At 40.4% G+C, this 15,485-nt stretch overlaps 1 protein-coding gene across 6 annotated transcripts in view; it reads right to left on the bottom strand.

Annotated features, from left to right (window-relative positions):
• Positions 1–15,485, bottom strand: part of ABLIM1 (actin binding LIM protein 1) — a 330,589-nt gene that overhangs the window by 13,260 nt on the left and 301,844 nt on the right. For 5 of the 6 annotated variants that reach the window (XM_055560661.1, XM_055560659.1, XM_055560657.1 and 2 more), the window contains exons 14-17: positions 7,144–7,248; positions 5,428–5,475; positions 2,281–2,427; positions 5–96 (exon numbers count right to left, since the gene is read on the bottom strand). In XM_055560661.1, coding sequence (XP_055416636.1) covers positions 5–96; positions 2,281–2,427; positions 5,428–5,475; positions 7,144–7,248 — 392 coding nt within the window. The remainder of the gene's footprint in view (positions 1–4; positions 97–2,280; positions 2,428–5,427; positions 5,476–7,143; positions 7,249–15,485) is intronic. The other variant, XM_055560660.1, reaches the window with a different exon arrangement.

Raw genomic sequence — 15,485 nt, forward strand, 5'->3', positions numbered from 1 at the left:
AAACCTTCATTAACTGCTCCTCTTGAAGCTGCCGGCGTCTCAGAAGCTCTTCATCCTCTTCCTCTCGGCCACTAGATCTGCGTCTGGTGTCAGCTCCTAGTTCCACAGCAAACACAACTTCTCACGTTAGCCCCAGGGACGGGGGGTTGGGTCTCAAGGGATTAGGGCACCTGTGCTCAACTTGTCAGGTGAGCAAAGTCAGCAGTGGTCGTCAGCATTCGTGAACAACACGAGGGAAAAAAAAAAAAAAAAAAGAGCCTGCCACCAATTCAGCACCCCTGCCTGGCTTCTTGAGACAGGGAGCCCTATTTGACAAGCCAGTGCAATGTGTGATTCAGTAAGGTGCGAATTTTGGCCTGGAACAAATCCGATCTGCTCACTTAGAACCTGGTTTGCGATTATGATTGGGTCTAAGTCATCCCATTGGCCAACGGCCAGAGTGTCCATAATAGGTGGGAGGGACATCGACAGTTATTATTTTGATGTCCCTGGGGTCCGTGTTCAAACACAGAGGAATCCAAATTCATCTAGCTACCATCAAATAGGTAAGATACTCACTTTCTTGTGAGGAGTTTGACAATCTTACAGTTTTCCCTTTTTCTGAATATTTACATTTGTCACCACACTATCACCCTGCCCTCTACTTTCAATAAATTTATTAAAAAGCATGCTTTATTTTTTCTTTTAAGGGATGGGTCTCTAATGTTTCCTTGCCTTCTATCTCTTAGAAAATGGTCCAAAAAAGTTTTATAAGAATGGATCCATAAAAAGGGTTACTGCAGCTATGAAGTTACTTATTTCAGTATAATATAGCAGATAATGTACAAATTTTAAGCTTCCTGGAAAGAAGGAGCTGGGGTAGAAAGGAGGAATCTGTCTGAATGGTTGGAAAAGTAAGATAATTACTGTTTTCCTACGTTGCCTGGATTAATCTGGCTGTGGGAGGAAACAGGAAAGCTTGCTAATCTAATCAAAATAAACTTTAATAGTTTGTCTTCATCCTTTTGATTAATGGACCAGAAGTTTTCTTCATTTTGGAAACCCAAAGAGCTTTAAACTATTTACTGATGACAGTTGATAACAATAAAATGTTAATTCTTCCCCAAAGTTTAGCTGTTTAATGTCCCCACTAAGCAACGTGACTGAACCAGGAATCTCAGTAGCCCTAAGAACTGCCTGAAGGATGTGGACTAGCAGAAAAAAGCTGATGATCGTTTTAGTTTTTAAATGGCAATGTGAATTTTCTCTCTTTCATCTACACTAGTAAAAGTCAGCAAGAACTAGCAATAGAGACACCTTAAGCCAACATAATGTATAAAATACATGTGAATAATGAACCAAGGAGGTAGATTTTTCCTTCAACCATTTCTATAACTATCAATTGCTTTAAAGTCCACTTATATTGCTTGTAAAAGTTATTCTAAAAATAACTTGATAACAAAATAGGATGAGGAAAATTTGGGAGTTTTGGAAAATTGAAGGCCTTTAGGTTGTCAACAGAAATATGATAATACAGTCATATCTTTGTAAAGTTGACTCACTAAATTTTCAGTAGCAGCTTATGAGTTTGCCGACACCATTTTTTAGGGTCAAGTGATGTAACTAATGACAAAACAGTAAAGACAGAGACACAACTTTAAAGCATAAATGTGCGGTTCAAAGCAAAGAATGAAACAGCTCAAATGTGACATTAGCACAGAAGTCATGGAAATGACAGATGTGAAATCATGTCACTTTGCACGAGCAATATTCCAGAACACCTGCTACTCCGTAACAGCCCTTCTTAGTAATGGAGAACGTGATCAGGCAAGAAAAATGAAAGTGCTTCAGTGTTACGACTGGTTGTTAAGAACTTTAATTACAACCCAGAAATCGTCTAAAACAAATTTAATTCAAAGAAGTCATGCTTCTGTGGACACTCAGTAAATTCACTCACTATAACTATAGAGAATAAAGTTCAAGGCAGGAGGCTTTGATTCAGCTACATTCAAAAGAGTTACTGATTTTACAACAACCACTGAGAGTCCACACAAAACACCTGTTTTAGACCAGTTCTGCCCCTTGCTGGGTTTGGTTAGCGTAAGGCTCTGGTGGTTGGGTTTTTGTAACTTGGAAGTATTCTGCACACATCTTAATACTACATTAGTTGTTTTCACTCTTCTACCTCTTGGTCATACTTTTCTTAAAATCTTTACACATTTCCCTGCATACTTTTTAAGCATTTCATTTTGAAATCTCCTAGCAATCCGTCCATTTGGCTTAGCTGCAACAGTGGCATACCTACGGCAGCAAGTGAGGGGGGACCAGGCCAGTGGTCCGTCTCAATCTTTGGAATCTCGCTGGGGTCTGGAGCCTGGGCTGCTGGGAACTTGGAAAACTTGATGATGTCTTCCGAAGATTTGCTCTGGGCTGCCAAGGCAGCTGCATCTGGATGGGAATCAGGGGCAGCTTAGCTCTCAGTCTGCAAGGCCACAGTGGTACAACCCTCTGACATTGCTTTTTTGTGCTCTGGCCAAAGTGTCAACTCCAGATAGCTGCTTATCACCATTATCAATCGCCCAGTCACTAACAGTGCCTAGGTGACAACTGATCTTCCTTGTGTTCTGCCAGAAGCAAAGCGTCACTCCACATCTATTCTACATCTGAGAAAACCTTGTTCTAGAGCTGTGCTGTCCAATACTAGCTTGAGCTACGTGTGGCTATTTACATTTAAATTAATGCAATTAAATAAACCAAATGATTCATAAAATTAAAATTCAGTTCCTCAGCTACACTAGCAACATTTTATGTGATCAACCTGTGATTAGTGGCCACTGTATTGGACAGCAAAATTAAAGAACATTTCCCATCATCACAGAATGTTCCATTGGACAGTACTCTTCTAGAGCAATTAGAAACTTGAATTAGTAATTTGAAATTAAAGAGGTAAGTAAAATGCCTGACACTGTCATTTGACTGTAGGTGTTGATTGTAAGAGAGTTGGTTTTGGATCTTTGTGGCTTCTTAGCCATAAAAAAATTGATCCGGTTCATTTTAATCCTTGCATATTATATATGTGTCCTTGAGTACCAGGTGAAATGGCAGCAGGAAGTTCACTATCAGTTTGCAGGAATTAGCCTTGAGACCTAGGTTTGCCATACCCATTTGGTCATTCTGTTCAAGGGTCTGCATATACAAGTGAGTCATCCAACTTTAAAACAACAAAGTCAGACTAGGAGCACCATTGGTTCACAGTGTGCTTAATGGCTGTGCTTACAGGACGGGTCACTGGCTTAGAGCCCCAAATGTAATCGCAGAAACAAGCCAGGCTAAATGGTCAGTCTCTGACTCTGGCTAATTTTGCAAACTGATCTGGGATGTTACTAAACATTTCTAAATGTATTAATAATATGTATTTATATACCATAGATACAACTGGGCCCCCTCCCGGAGCTTAAAGGTTTTTAAATCTGGAAGTAACTTTTTAAATTTTCAGCTCCAATTGGTCATTTTTAAAGTAACCTCTGAGTCTCATTTTGGTTAAGTAACTTGATCGAGGTTGCCATATATTAAAACGGGGTAAATTCTCAGTCAGGGATGGAACAGTATTTTTCTTAATCTCTAATCTTATGAGGAAAAAAAATAAAATCAGCTTGGAAAACACTACCTTGTATATCCTCTTCTTAAAGAAGGATAATAGGTGTTAGCGTGTTAAAGAATGAGAAGTGTGACTTTATTTAAATCTAGCATTTTCGAAATGCACAGAGCACAGACATCAGCTTTTGGTGTGGTATGACATCTTTTTCTATCACACAGAACTGCTCTCTTGCAGAAAGTCCTTTGGATGTACCCCTCTGCTTGTGTTACTCTTAATTCCAATAGACTGATAGAAAGTAAAGCATAAAGTCAATGTCACAAAAAGAAGTCAATTCCTTCCAAATAAATAACCTAACATTATCCAATCTCTTTAAATCTTATTTGATTATTTTTGTCTGGAGAGGCAGGGTCTTAGAGATTTTAGTATTTAAAGAAAAAATCTCTAAATAAATGAAGTTTCTGATAAATCAAACTGGGAATCTTATTCTTAAATTAAAAAAAAAAAAAAAAAAAAAACCCAGACTTCAAACAGTACTTACGCATTAGAATTGGTGAAGTCAGTAAACATTCACATGTTAATGAGTGGGTGAGAAGACATTAAACCATAAAAAAGCAAACAAAAACAATGTTAACAAACTTAAAAAAGCAAGCACAAGGTGTAAACTCCTAAAAAAGAAAAACACAGATGAAGAAAAAAAAACCTAGTCCTAGAGTCATTACAATACCTATTTTCTCTTTTTTCCCCTATAATGCTGCCCTGAATTTTTTTTCCTCTTTGCATTTCAACTTTATTTGCTTTTCATGTCATCCTAAACCTTCAGGATACATTAATGTCAACTGGATTCTAAAGGCAGCCTTCAAATTTCCAGGCACAATTTGGGTACAATTTTCTGAAATCACCCAAAGTCTTGGCTTTCTACCTATTCATGAAGATTTACAGCAGCGGAATCCATAGAGACCTAAAAATGGTCGAGGGAATAGTGACTTGCAAAGGGTAATACTATTTCCTGGGTTTAAAAATTCTATATTCCCAGAAAAGGGAAACACAGTTCTAGATCCACGTCTGTGGTTCTTAGTTTGCAAGAATTTCAGAGACAAGCTGGCCTCATGCACTGGCTTTTGCAGATGAGGAGACTGAGGGACAGAAATTTCATCTGTGATATCTCGGAACGGTTTACATGACGAGCTGGGACCAAGGCCAGGGCCTGTGTCTCAGCGTGAGGCCGGTCCACTCTACCACAGGGTGCAGATGTCTGCATGCCCTATCAGAAACTGGGGAACTGGACAGTCAGGCTGATGGGGGCTTGGTCAAATTAATTAATTCATTTTCTCTCTCTCTTTTTTTTTTTTTTGGCTGTGAAGCTTGTGGGATCTTAGTTCCCCGACCAGGGACTGAGTCCATGCCCCCTGGAGCAGAAGCGTGGAATCCTAACCACTGGAACACCAGGGAGTTCCCTTGGTCAAATGAATTTTTTACATAGCTAGTGTTCACTAATTTTAATTAGTTAAACTGCAAGCTCATCAAAATTATCAGAGAGGTTGGTTAAGCTCTTTGATCCCCCACTCCCCCCAAAAAAGTCTTGTGAGGGTGTTTGTGAATGACTGTGTGACCATCCTTCCCCTCCTATATGAGTGAAATGATACATGTTGATGGGCTCAGAAAAAGGCTGTGTTTTCTGTCTAGGAAAACCAACTTTACAGTATTTGCATCTTAGCAGACCGTAAAAGCATAACATGCTGGACACCCCAATTTGATTCTCAAAAGCAACAGCAGATGAGCGTTTCAGAGGACAGCAAAGAGTTGAGCCGACGTTGCTACTTAAAAGCTACGTGGAGGAAAGTGGGTTTTACCATGCTGTTTGTAGATGGGTGGTTTTCGGTAAATGTTGATCCCTTGATCTGTGGAAATGAAAAGCAAAGGTGAGTGATTATGGGAACCTGTTCAGTGATGGGAAAAACAGATCAACCCAGAGGCAAACCGAACTGAAGACTCTTGAACAAAAATAACCCAGAAGGTTGACTTTTGTATTACAAAGATTGAGGTTACCAAAGAAGAAATTACAGAAATGAGTGAATTACTATAGGCATGTGACATGGAATCCTTTGTAATACATCTTAGGATACAGAGAGATGTCACTCACTCATGAGCCATTTATTTCAAATACACACTTCAGTAAAAGTGGAGTTAAAATGGGGAGAAATGCAAGCAGCGGAGATACTGTGATGGTGAGGAAGACATAACCAGTTTGGGGAAAATCCCCAAATTGCTACTGTCTAGAAATTGAGCTCCCAGTAGAGACTAGCAGCTCAATTTACTTTTCAACTAATGAGTGGAACAGTGGAAAGCGATGAAGTAAAATTAAGAGTACCTTTTTGTAAAACACAGAAACAGTTTTTACGTGCAAGGCTAATCTGATGTATTGACAAGATGTTGGACAAAATCCTAACGTGCACAGGCCAAATTTAAAAAAAAAAAGAAAGGAAAAGAGATGCCATATATTATTCACATTTTTATACAGAGCCACATTTGATTATACAACCATTTCACTTTGACTGCAAATACTTGGGAGGTTTCAAAAGGTTTCCCCAGGACCTTGGGTACTGGATTCTTGTGAAAAAGCCACAAATGTACAACACTGATTTTCAAGGTTTGATGAAGCTTTTTCTTTTTTAAAAAGGCAGTCGTATCTCAGTGGTATGAATCCTATTGAACTTTGTTTATTAAGTTTTTAAGTTTATTAAGTTTTTCTCAAAAGAGAAAAACTAATACGGATTTCAAATATGTATGCTAACATTAACATAGCGGTCATTTATTAGACTACTTTCAGTAGCTAAAAGAAGCAAAACAATATACTTGGGATGGAAAAATAATAACATGACCTCTGATGGCCAATCTTGCCTTCACAAATTGAGCTGACCCGAAACATGAAGATATTGATATGGGTTCTAACTTTTCCAGTTCCTGGTGGCAAATTACTGTTTGCATCATGACACTAAAGCTGAGTGCCAAGCCTAAATTGCAAGATCTCTCTGCGGGCTATGGAGGGTTAGTTAATTATACATTGCAGAAAGACCCTCCAAATGACTCAATTGTACAGCTCTCTGAAAAGCCCATAGAAAGAATCTTCACACTGAAGACAAACAGATAAAATAAAAGTACTTTCAAGAACGCTGTGGTTCAATGTTTACAATGAGAAGATAACCAGATTGCCATCGTGATAGTCAATGACAGTGAGCCACAGAGTGGTAGCTTAGAAGGTTCCAATATAAGGGTAAAATTAACATTTTAGTCACAACAAAATAAAGCGATTCAACCCTCCTTCCTTTACCTTCTGCCTCCCACCCTACTTTACAAATTTTAGAGAAAACTGAAACTTTCAATACAATCCTGGCATTTCCCATACACAGCTCCTGAAAGGCCCTCTAGGTCAGACACTGCAATTTAGCGGTTATCAGCTGTGTGCATCTCAATGAACAGAGCATGAGAGATGGAGACGAGACAGAAGCGACAAGGCTACATTCTACACCGTGACAGGACACCAAGACACAGACCGTGTCAGCTCCTACCTGGAACATGGAAATGTTTAGGGGCCTGAGCGTAAGTTGGAGTGAGAGGGCGGCTGTCTGGCCGGTAAGGGAGTGGGGAGTTCCGGCCGCTGGACGGCTCATTGCCTCCAATGAGAAGAATGGAGAGAACAACATGAGAGAAGGGAGAGCAAGAAAGAAAACAAAGCAAGCATAATAAAAATTCAAAACAACAAACCGGAAGGAGGTTCATCAAAAAGGAGAAATCAAAGCAACAAACTCAATTCATCAATTTGGCTCGCAAAGGTGACTGGAATAAGGTTGAATTTGTCCAAAAGAGAGACTCGAGTTCAAGTGGAACTAGGTTAAAAGCAGCTAGCAGTCAGATGCATCATTCCAATGGCATGCGGTTGAAGGCTGTGAGCTGGCAGCGAACCGATTAGATGGAAAGTACATTGAGGGGGATGGAGAGTCAATTGCTAATGATTTAGGGTCAGTATCAGATGGTTGCATCCCAAGCATGTAAAGGTGTGGGATATGCGAACCCAAATACAATCACTTCCAGGCATGATGGCAGAGGCTGGCAATCGGAATCTATTTCTTTGAAGGGAAGGCTGAGACTGGGAACCTGTGTAGTCACCCGGTCCTTTCCCTGAGCAACACAAAGTGCCTTTACTGCAGCCCACATTTCTGTTGCCTCACTTTGAAATGTACATGATACAGTCAGATCCCTTTCTTCCAGGTACTTTGGGACCACTTTCCCCACCTTTCTCTTAAAGACAAAGCTTCACCCAGTCTAACAGTTCAATCGGTAAGACATTTACTGAGCACCTACTGTGGCTGGGCAATGAGCTTCAGCTGAAGCTAAGGAGGTGAAGGAGATGTGGTGTCTGGCCGTAAGGGGCTCAGGGTCTACCTAAGGAGACAGACTTACAACAAACGAGAATATGTAACGCCATATAGGTGCTGACTCAGGGGTATACGAAAAATTCAAGGCACTCAGATGAAGGTGACATTGATTTTTCAGAAAGGCTGTGGAAAGACGCTAGAATTGAGATGGTCTCTCTAGGTGGGTGGGTGGCTAGAGGGGTGAGAAGGGCAGAATCTAGGGAGCTGGAACATCGTGGGGAAGGAAGGGCTGCGGAGCATGGGAGCAAGAGGACAGGCCCCTGCGGCTGGGCAGCACAGGGTTCTTGGAGGAGGAGGCTGGAAGGGGTTGCTGGGCATGGCTGCAAAAGCCTAGAGACCCAGTCCCATAGCCCCCACCGCTCTCTCTGATGAGAGCTGCAGGGGTGAACTGAGACTTGTGCAAAATCAGAAAGAGGTCAGCTCTTACCCTACTGTCTTCCTTCCACACGGCTGAGCAAACATCCATCCCAAGAAAACACCAAAAAATGTAGGACTATCAAAAGTCAATGAACCAGTAACATAATTACCAAGTGTTAGTTGCTCAGTCGTATCCTACTTGGTGACCTCAATAAACTGTAACCCACCAGGAGCCTCTGTCCATGGGGATTCTCCAGGCAAGAATACTGGAGTGTACTGCCATTTCCTCCTCTAAGGGATCTTCCCAACTTAGGGACTGAACCCAGGTCTCCCATGTTGCAGGCAGATTCTTTACCATCTGAGCCACCAGGGAAGCCCCATAATTATTGGGTTGGCCAAAAAGTTCATTTCGGTTTTTCCCATAAGATTTTATGGAAAAACCCCAAAATGAACTTTTTGGCCAATACAACACTTTTATGATTGAGTTGTAAGGGTTCTTCACATATTCTGGATGCAAGTCTCTTATCAGATACACAATTTGCAAATGTTTTCTTCCATTCTGTGGTTGTCTTTTAGTCTCTTGATAGTGTCCTTTGAAGCACAAAAGTTTTAAATTTTGATAAAGTCCAATTTATCTATCAATTAAGGCTAACAATTTTAAATAAATCACAGATCTTCAGAAAATAGAGCAGGAATAAATTTCTTTTTTTTTTTATCTTAAATTTTTAAGACTGAGATATAACTGACATATAACAGTATATTAGTTTTAGATGTACAAGAACCAATACTTCAAGTAAGTTAAACGGTTTTAAATCTGGCCAGCAACACATGAGAGATGTCAACTGCTGCAGTTTCAGAATAATATGTTTAATAGACTTTTTAGTTTTTCAAAATGTGTAGTTTTAGATAACCAGAGTACAGATCTGTACCAAATGGGCAGTAAGATATTCCAAATGTGAGATCTGAATTTGTTACTTGCTCTAATTTAGATTCCAGGTTTTTGATTACCATGTTCTAAAACTTTTGCCCCCCTCCCCTTTTTTCACCAAGAGTCAGTTGACCATCTAGTTCCCAGTATATTATATGCTGTCTTTACTAAAGTCAGATATTAGCTTTTGAAAATTAGGAAGCTTCACCCCAAATTACCAATATAGTAAAAAGTTCATTTAAAGAAAATGTTATCTCATTTACTATCACTCTCCTAAGGAGAAATAACCATGTCTGAAAAAAATGAGTATGGAAAACTCAGGTAGAGACAAGCAAAGGAAGGAAGGATACATACATTTAGTGGGAAATCTGGCTTCAAACCTGAGGCTGAATCAGAACAAGGTCTCTTTCATATTTGTGTGTTCAGCACAATGCCTGGCCAAGACTAAGCGCTGAATAAACGTCTGCGAATAATGACTGAAGTAGACCAACTAAATAATTCTATAGCAACGAATGACCTAATGTAGTGAGTACCACTCCAGGGTCAACCCCATCTTTCTGTCAATTAAAGGCAGCCAGATGCTAGGGCACAACGGGATCACAATAGCATCTTTTTTTTTTTAAATAGGTTTCCCTAGGGTTGATCCTCAATAACCCCAACTGAATTGTGCCACTTCAGAAGAATCTTTTACTCTTACACACATTAGAAATTACTCACAAGAATAATCCCTAACTGAAAAACAGAATAATTATTTGGGCTGTTCTCAAAGGAAGATGTAGAGAGACTCAACTTCCTTGCTTTGAGTGTTTTTTTGTTTTTTTGAAGACTCTGCATATCCGGAACACTGATGCTACTGCTCTAAATCTACATTGCTCTCTGCCCTTAATCCTGCACCTCTAACCTTCCTGTACCTGTAGAATATCAAATTTTCTGGTGGATATGTTCTCACAGGTTTTGGTTATGATATCCAAACAGATGAAACTCGATTAAGTTTGTTCTGATAGTTAATAGCCAGAGTCATTCACACACAAAAACAGATGCATCTACAGGACATCAAGATTTAAAGTCATTAGAATTGGCATTTTGCCCATGAATTAAGTCTTTCTATTATTAAGATGCTCTGGCCCATAACTTCTATGGCTGATGGCTCTCAAAGTCTACAGGGTGTGTGTGTGTGCTCAGTCATGTCGCTCTTTCGCAGCCCTTGGACTGTGGCTGACCAGGCTTCCCTGACCATGGAATTTTCCAGGCAAGGATACTAGAGTGAGTTGTTTTTTCCTTCTCCACGGGATCTTCTCGACCCAGGGATCAGACTCATGTCTCTTGCGTCTCCTGCATTGGCAGGTGGATTCTTTACCACTGTGCCACCTGGGAAGCCCTCAAGAGCGATGGTTTGACTGTCCAAATTCCCTGAATTTAGACAGCTGAATGCTGTCTCCAGTTGGGCAGAGGTTTTTCTGGCAGCGTATCTTCAGCAACCATTGCCCTTTCTAGTCGATAGAAAAAAAAAAAAAAAAACAACACTACTCTGTTGAAGTCTCTGTAAGTAGATTTAACTTTATAATCATGTAAAGCCTGCCATAATGACATCTTAACACACTAGGCAAACAGACACTCGGCAACACAGCCACCTAAGTGCTCCTGAACAATATGATTTCTACATGTCACATGGCTTTTTGGGAATAAGGTCTTAGAATATATAACATTGCGAGGTACCAAATTCTTAGTCCTTAAAAGATGAAAGGCATTACAATTTTTGGCATTTTTAAAAGAAAGATATTCTCAAGATGAGGCCTTTTCTAAATCAAACACTCTATCTGTAAGTGATAAAACATTTCACTCTCTCCTGAATGGAAATACATGGTGAAGGCCCCAAAAGGTTATTTTTGTGTGCACTTCATTACTCAGGCATAAGGGATATATGGGGCATCAGATGAAATAATCATATATGGAAGGCATCATCATCAACATCAATCAGCCTGCAGTTAACGCTGTTTAAAAACAATAGTATATATATATCATACTCAGCCATTTTGTTCTTTAAATAAGTCCTTATATTGGTTAAGTTGTTAGTGATCTTAGCTACTGGGATGAGGCGCTACCATGTATATAGATTTATATTTTCCTGGTCTTCACTTTTAGCTCTTTCCATGTCAGCTTAATGTGTCAATTTTTCAGTCCTTGAGAGATCATTCTTTGGCAGGATTCCCACCGTGCTTAACAAATTCAAATGCTCTGTCCTACTTCCACTCTTCTTTCTGGAACACTGAGAGTCTCAGTGACAAATCCTAAGACAAGTCAATCTAAACGGCAATGCTTGTGTCTGCTGTGGGAGTCTGCTGGCCTACCACTTAGCTTCCAAACTCTAAGTGCTTATGTCCTAAAATATAAATGCCAAGGGGACCTTAAAAATTGGCAGCTTCTAGAATTTCATGACAGAATTTAAAGATTACTGGTTCTTGTCTAAAGCTTCAGGAAGTGTGAGCGTTTCCTTCAGCAAGTGTCAAATACATATTTGCATCATAGCAACTCATATCTATGGCAAAACAGGGAAGATTCCTTTAAATGAGATTTAATATATGTAGCTCTCCTGTTTGCAAGCCTGATTCACAGACACAGAAAGTAATGTCTAATAGTATTTCAAAGAGAAAGGAAGAGAAACTCTGCAAACAGTATAAAGCCTAAGTGAAAGTGAAAGTCGCTCAGTCGTATCCGACTCTTTGCCACCCCATGAACTATACAGTCCATGGAATTCTCCAGGCCAGAATACTTGAGTGGGTAGCCTTTCCCTTTTCCAGGGCATCTTCCCAACTCAGGGATTAAACGCAGGTCTCTAGCATTGCAGGCAGATTGTTTACCAGCTGAGCCACAGGGGAAGCCCACAAAGCCCCAAACAAGGTGAAAACAGTTTCTCCAAATAGGCAAGCACTTGTCCAGATGGCCCAACAATGACATACTGATATAAAATGAAACTGCAAGGAAGGTCAGAGAACAGAAATAAAAACACAATGAGAAACAAGAAGGGCATTACGGAAAGTAGATGGGGAAGCCAATGAGAGAGAGAGACAGCTGGTGATGTGCATCTAGGCTCTACACCCATGCAGGCGTCCTCAGCTCAGTGGACCCTGGGGGCCTGGGCCACTTAAGTCTGAAATAAGGGCTAAGAATTAAACTAGGGCAGTGGAACGAGGGCTTATGGCTGCCAGAGTGGCAAGAGGACTCCTGCTTTCAGCTACATCTTCCTGAGATGGACATCCTACCCTAGAGTCCTCAAGTGCCTTGGTTTGTATTTGTTTTAAAAATAATTTCCTGGAGATTACAGAACAAACTCCAAGATACAGAGTGAATGTTCAAATGAAGAGCCATGGAAAACGCTGGGAGATTTTGCTCCTTTAAAGATATCTTAGATGTGTTTCTCCATGGTCATAAGTTCCTCTGTGCTGGAGAGGACTTCCATGTAGATACATGTGTTTCAGAATAAGAAAGATATAATTCCTTAGAGAATCTGCATTTAGCTATTCAACTAGACTAAACTTTAAAGCAATATCTTTAATATACAAATTCTGCACGATTGGTTTTGCAGTATAGCAAAAAGCTTTTATAACTAAGCATATACTGTTAGGTACTTCATATTTTATATCTGAAATACATAAACTATTTCACCTGAACAAACTGTAGACATATATCCAGTTTAAAGAAAATGGGAAAGAAACTATCAGATATTTTTAAAGTATAAGTATGAGACAAGCCAAGGCTTTTTAGGATTTAAACCTATACTATTTGACTGTATACTTTGAATTCAGACTGAAAACAGAAAAGAATGCATATCTGTATTTTTAATAAGGCACCATTTAAGTACATTGAAGTACTATAATTTTAATAACTATTTAGTGTTTCTATTGAAAAGCACACATTGTTAATTTTGTAATTTAAATGACTCAAATAACTGTTTTAGCCTCCATAAGAATGAAATTGCAGCATGAAATTAAAAGATGTTTACTCCTTGGAAGAAAAGTTAAGACCAACCTAGACAGCATATTAAAAAGCAGAGACATTACTTTGTCAACAAAGGTCCATCTAGTCAAGGCTATGGTTTTTCCAGTGGTCATGTATGGATGTAAGAGTTGGACTATAAAGAAAGCTGAGCGCAGAAGAATTGATGCTTTTGAACTGTGGTGTTGGAGAAGACTCTTGAGAGTCCCTTGGACTGCAAGGAGATCCAACCAGTCCATCCTAAAGGAGATCTCCTGGGTGTTCATTGGAAGGACTGATGTTGAAGCTGAAACTCCAATACTTTGGCAACCTGATGTGAAGAGCTGACTCATTGGAAAAGACCTTGATGTTGGGAAAGATTGAGGGCAGGAGGAGAAGGGGATGACATAGGATGAGATGGTCAGATGGCATCACCAACTTAATGGACATGGGTTTGGGTGGACTCCGGGAGTTGGTGATGGACCTGGCGTGCTGCAGGTCATGGGGTCGCAAAGAGTCAGATACGACTGAGTGACTGAACTGCACTGAACTGGAGGATGAAATTTTCTAGTTAAAAAGGGATGGAAAGTAAAAATTTGCTTTAAAAATTATTCAAGTATATTTATACTGAAACACCCCTCTAATAGGAATGAAGGTTGAGAAGGTTGGGGGTCTCTCTAGTCCTGGTGCTGCTGCTTCCGAGCTGCGAGTCCTTGGCCGGGTCACTTAACCACGGCCGCAGCTGTTCATCTACCCCTAAGCCTCCCACCTGCTACTTTAATCACAGGATACTGTGAGGAGTGATGTAACCGGAAGTGTTCAAAGAGCATCATGCTGAGAGGGAAATCACAGATGCACAGAGCAGAGTACTCATTATGAGGAGGCGTGCGTGCTCATTCACGACCAACTCTTTGTGACCACATGGACTGTAGCCCACCAGGCTCCTCTGTCCATGGGATTTTTCAGGTGAGAATACTGGAATAGGTTGCCTTTTCCTTCTCCAAGGGATCTTCCTGACCCAGGGATTGAGCTCGCGTCTCCTGCATTGGCAGGCAAATGTTTTACCACCGTGCCACCTAGGAAGCCCGCCTATAATACACCAGGGCATTTCACCTTGCCAACTACAAACTGGCACTTGCCATCTACCTCTACAAGGATTAAACCATGAGCTGCTGCAGCTGCTGACCTTCAACACCCCCTGAATGGAGCTCAGGGTGGAGAACAGGAATGAGGCCCTCTGTGCTCTGGGAAAAACTGGCACAAATAACCTGTCAAGAATTTTAGAAAGTGCTGTGACTGCTGAAAAAGACAGATGTCTTTGCTAAAGGCAAGTGGTGTGTGTCTTCAATAGGCATATCAGCAATATTATTTTCACAGCCTAGAAAATACAAAAAAATAGCATGTTCACAAAGTAACTACTTACTGATAAGGGCAGGAAATTTATATTTTAGGACTCAACTGAGTTAGACTCAATTCAATTGATGCTTTTGAACTGTGGTGTTGGAGAAGACTCTTGAGAGTCCCTTGCACTGCAAGGAGATCAAACCAGACAATCCTAAAGGAAATCAGTCCTGAGTATTCATTGGAAGGACTGATGCTGAAGCTCAAACTCCAATACTTTGGCCATCTGATGCAAAGAACTGACTCATTTGAAAAGACTCTGATGCTGGGAAAGACTGAAGGCAGGAAGAGAAGGGGACGACAGAGGATGAGATGGTTGGATGGCATCACCCGACTTGGTGGACATGAGTTTGAGCAAACTCCTGGAGCTGGTGATGACAGGGAAGCCTGGCGTGCTGCAGTCCATGGAGTTGCAGAGTTGGACATGACTGAGCGACTGAACTGAACTGACTGAACAACTGAGTCCTAAAAATCCAGATGAGTAAAAAGGTTGGGTAGACTGCAAACAAAATTCAGTCAAAGAGCACAACGCTTAGGCTGTTCAAGAACGTGTTAGTGATGTGAGATCTTGGAGCTCAGGGTTAGAATCCTTCAGGTTTGTCTTAAGATCCATGACAACATCTGTGCTTGCCTGCAACTCTCTCCTTCAGCTCTTGGGTTGGTCAAAAAATTTGTTTGGGTTTTTCCATAACCGTTTATGAAAAATCCAAATGGACTTTTTGGCTAACTCAATATTCTCTTCAGTCACTTTGGTTAAAATCAAGGCTATGGAAGAAGTCAGCATCCTTTTGGGAGCTCCAAAGTATTTTAAATTATG

This window comes from Bubalus kerabau, chromosome 22, assembly GCF_029407905.1.
Source record: "Bubalus kerabau isolate K-KA32 ecotype Philippines breed swamp buffalo chromosome 22, PCC_UOA_SB_1v2, whole genome shotgun sequence".
Classification (NCBI taxonomy): Eukaryota; Metazoa; Chordata; class Mammalia; order Artiodactyla; family Bovidae; genus Bubalus; species Bubalus kerabau.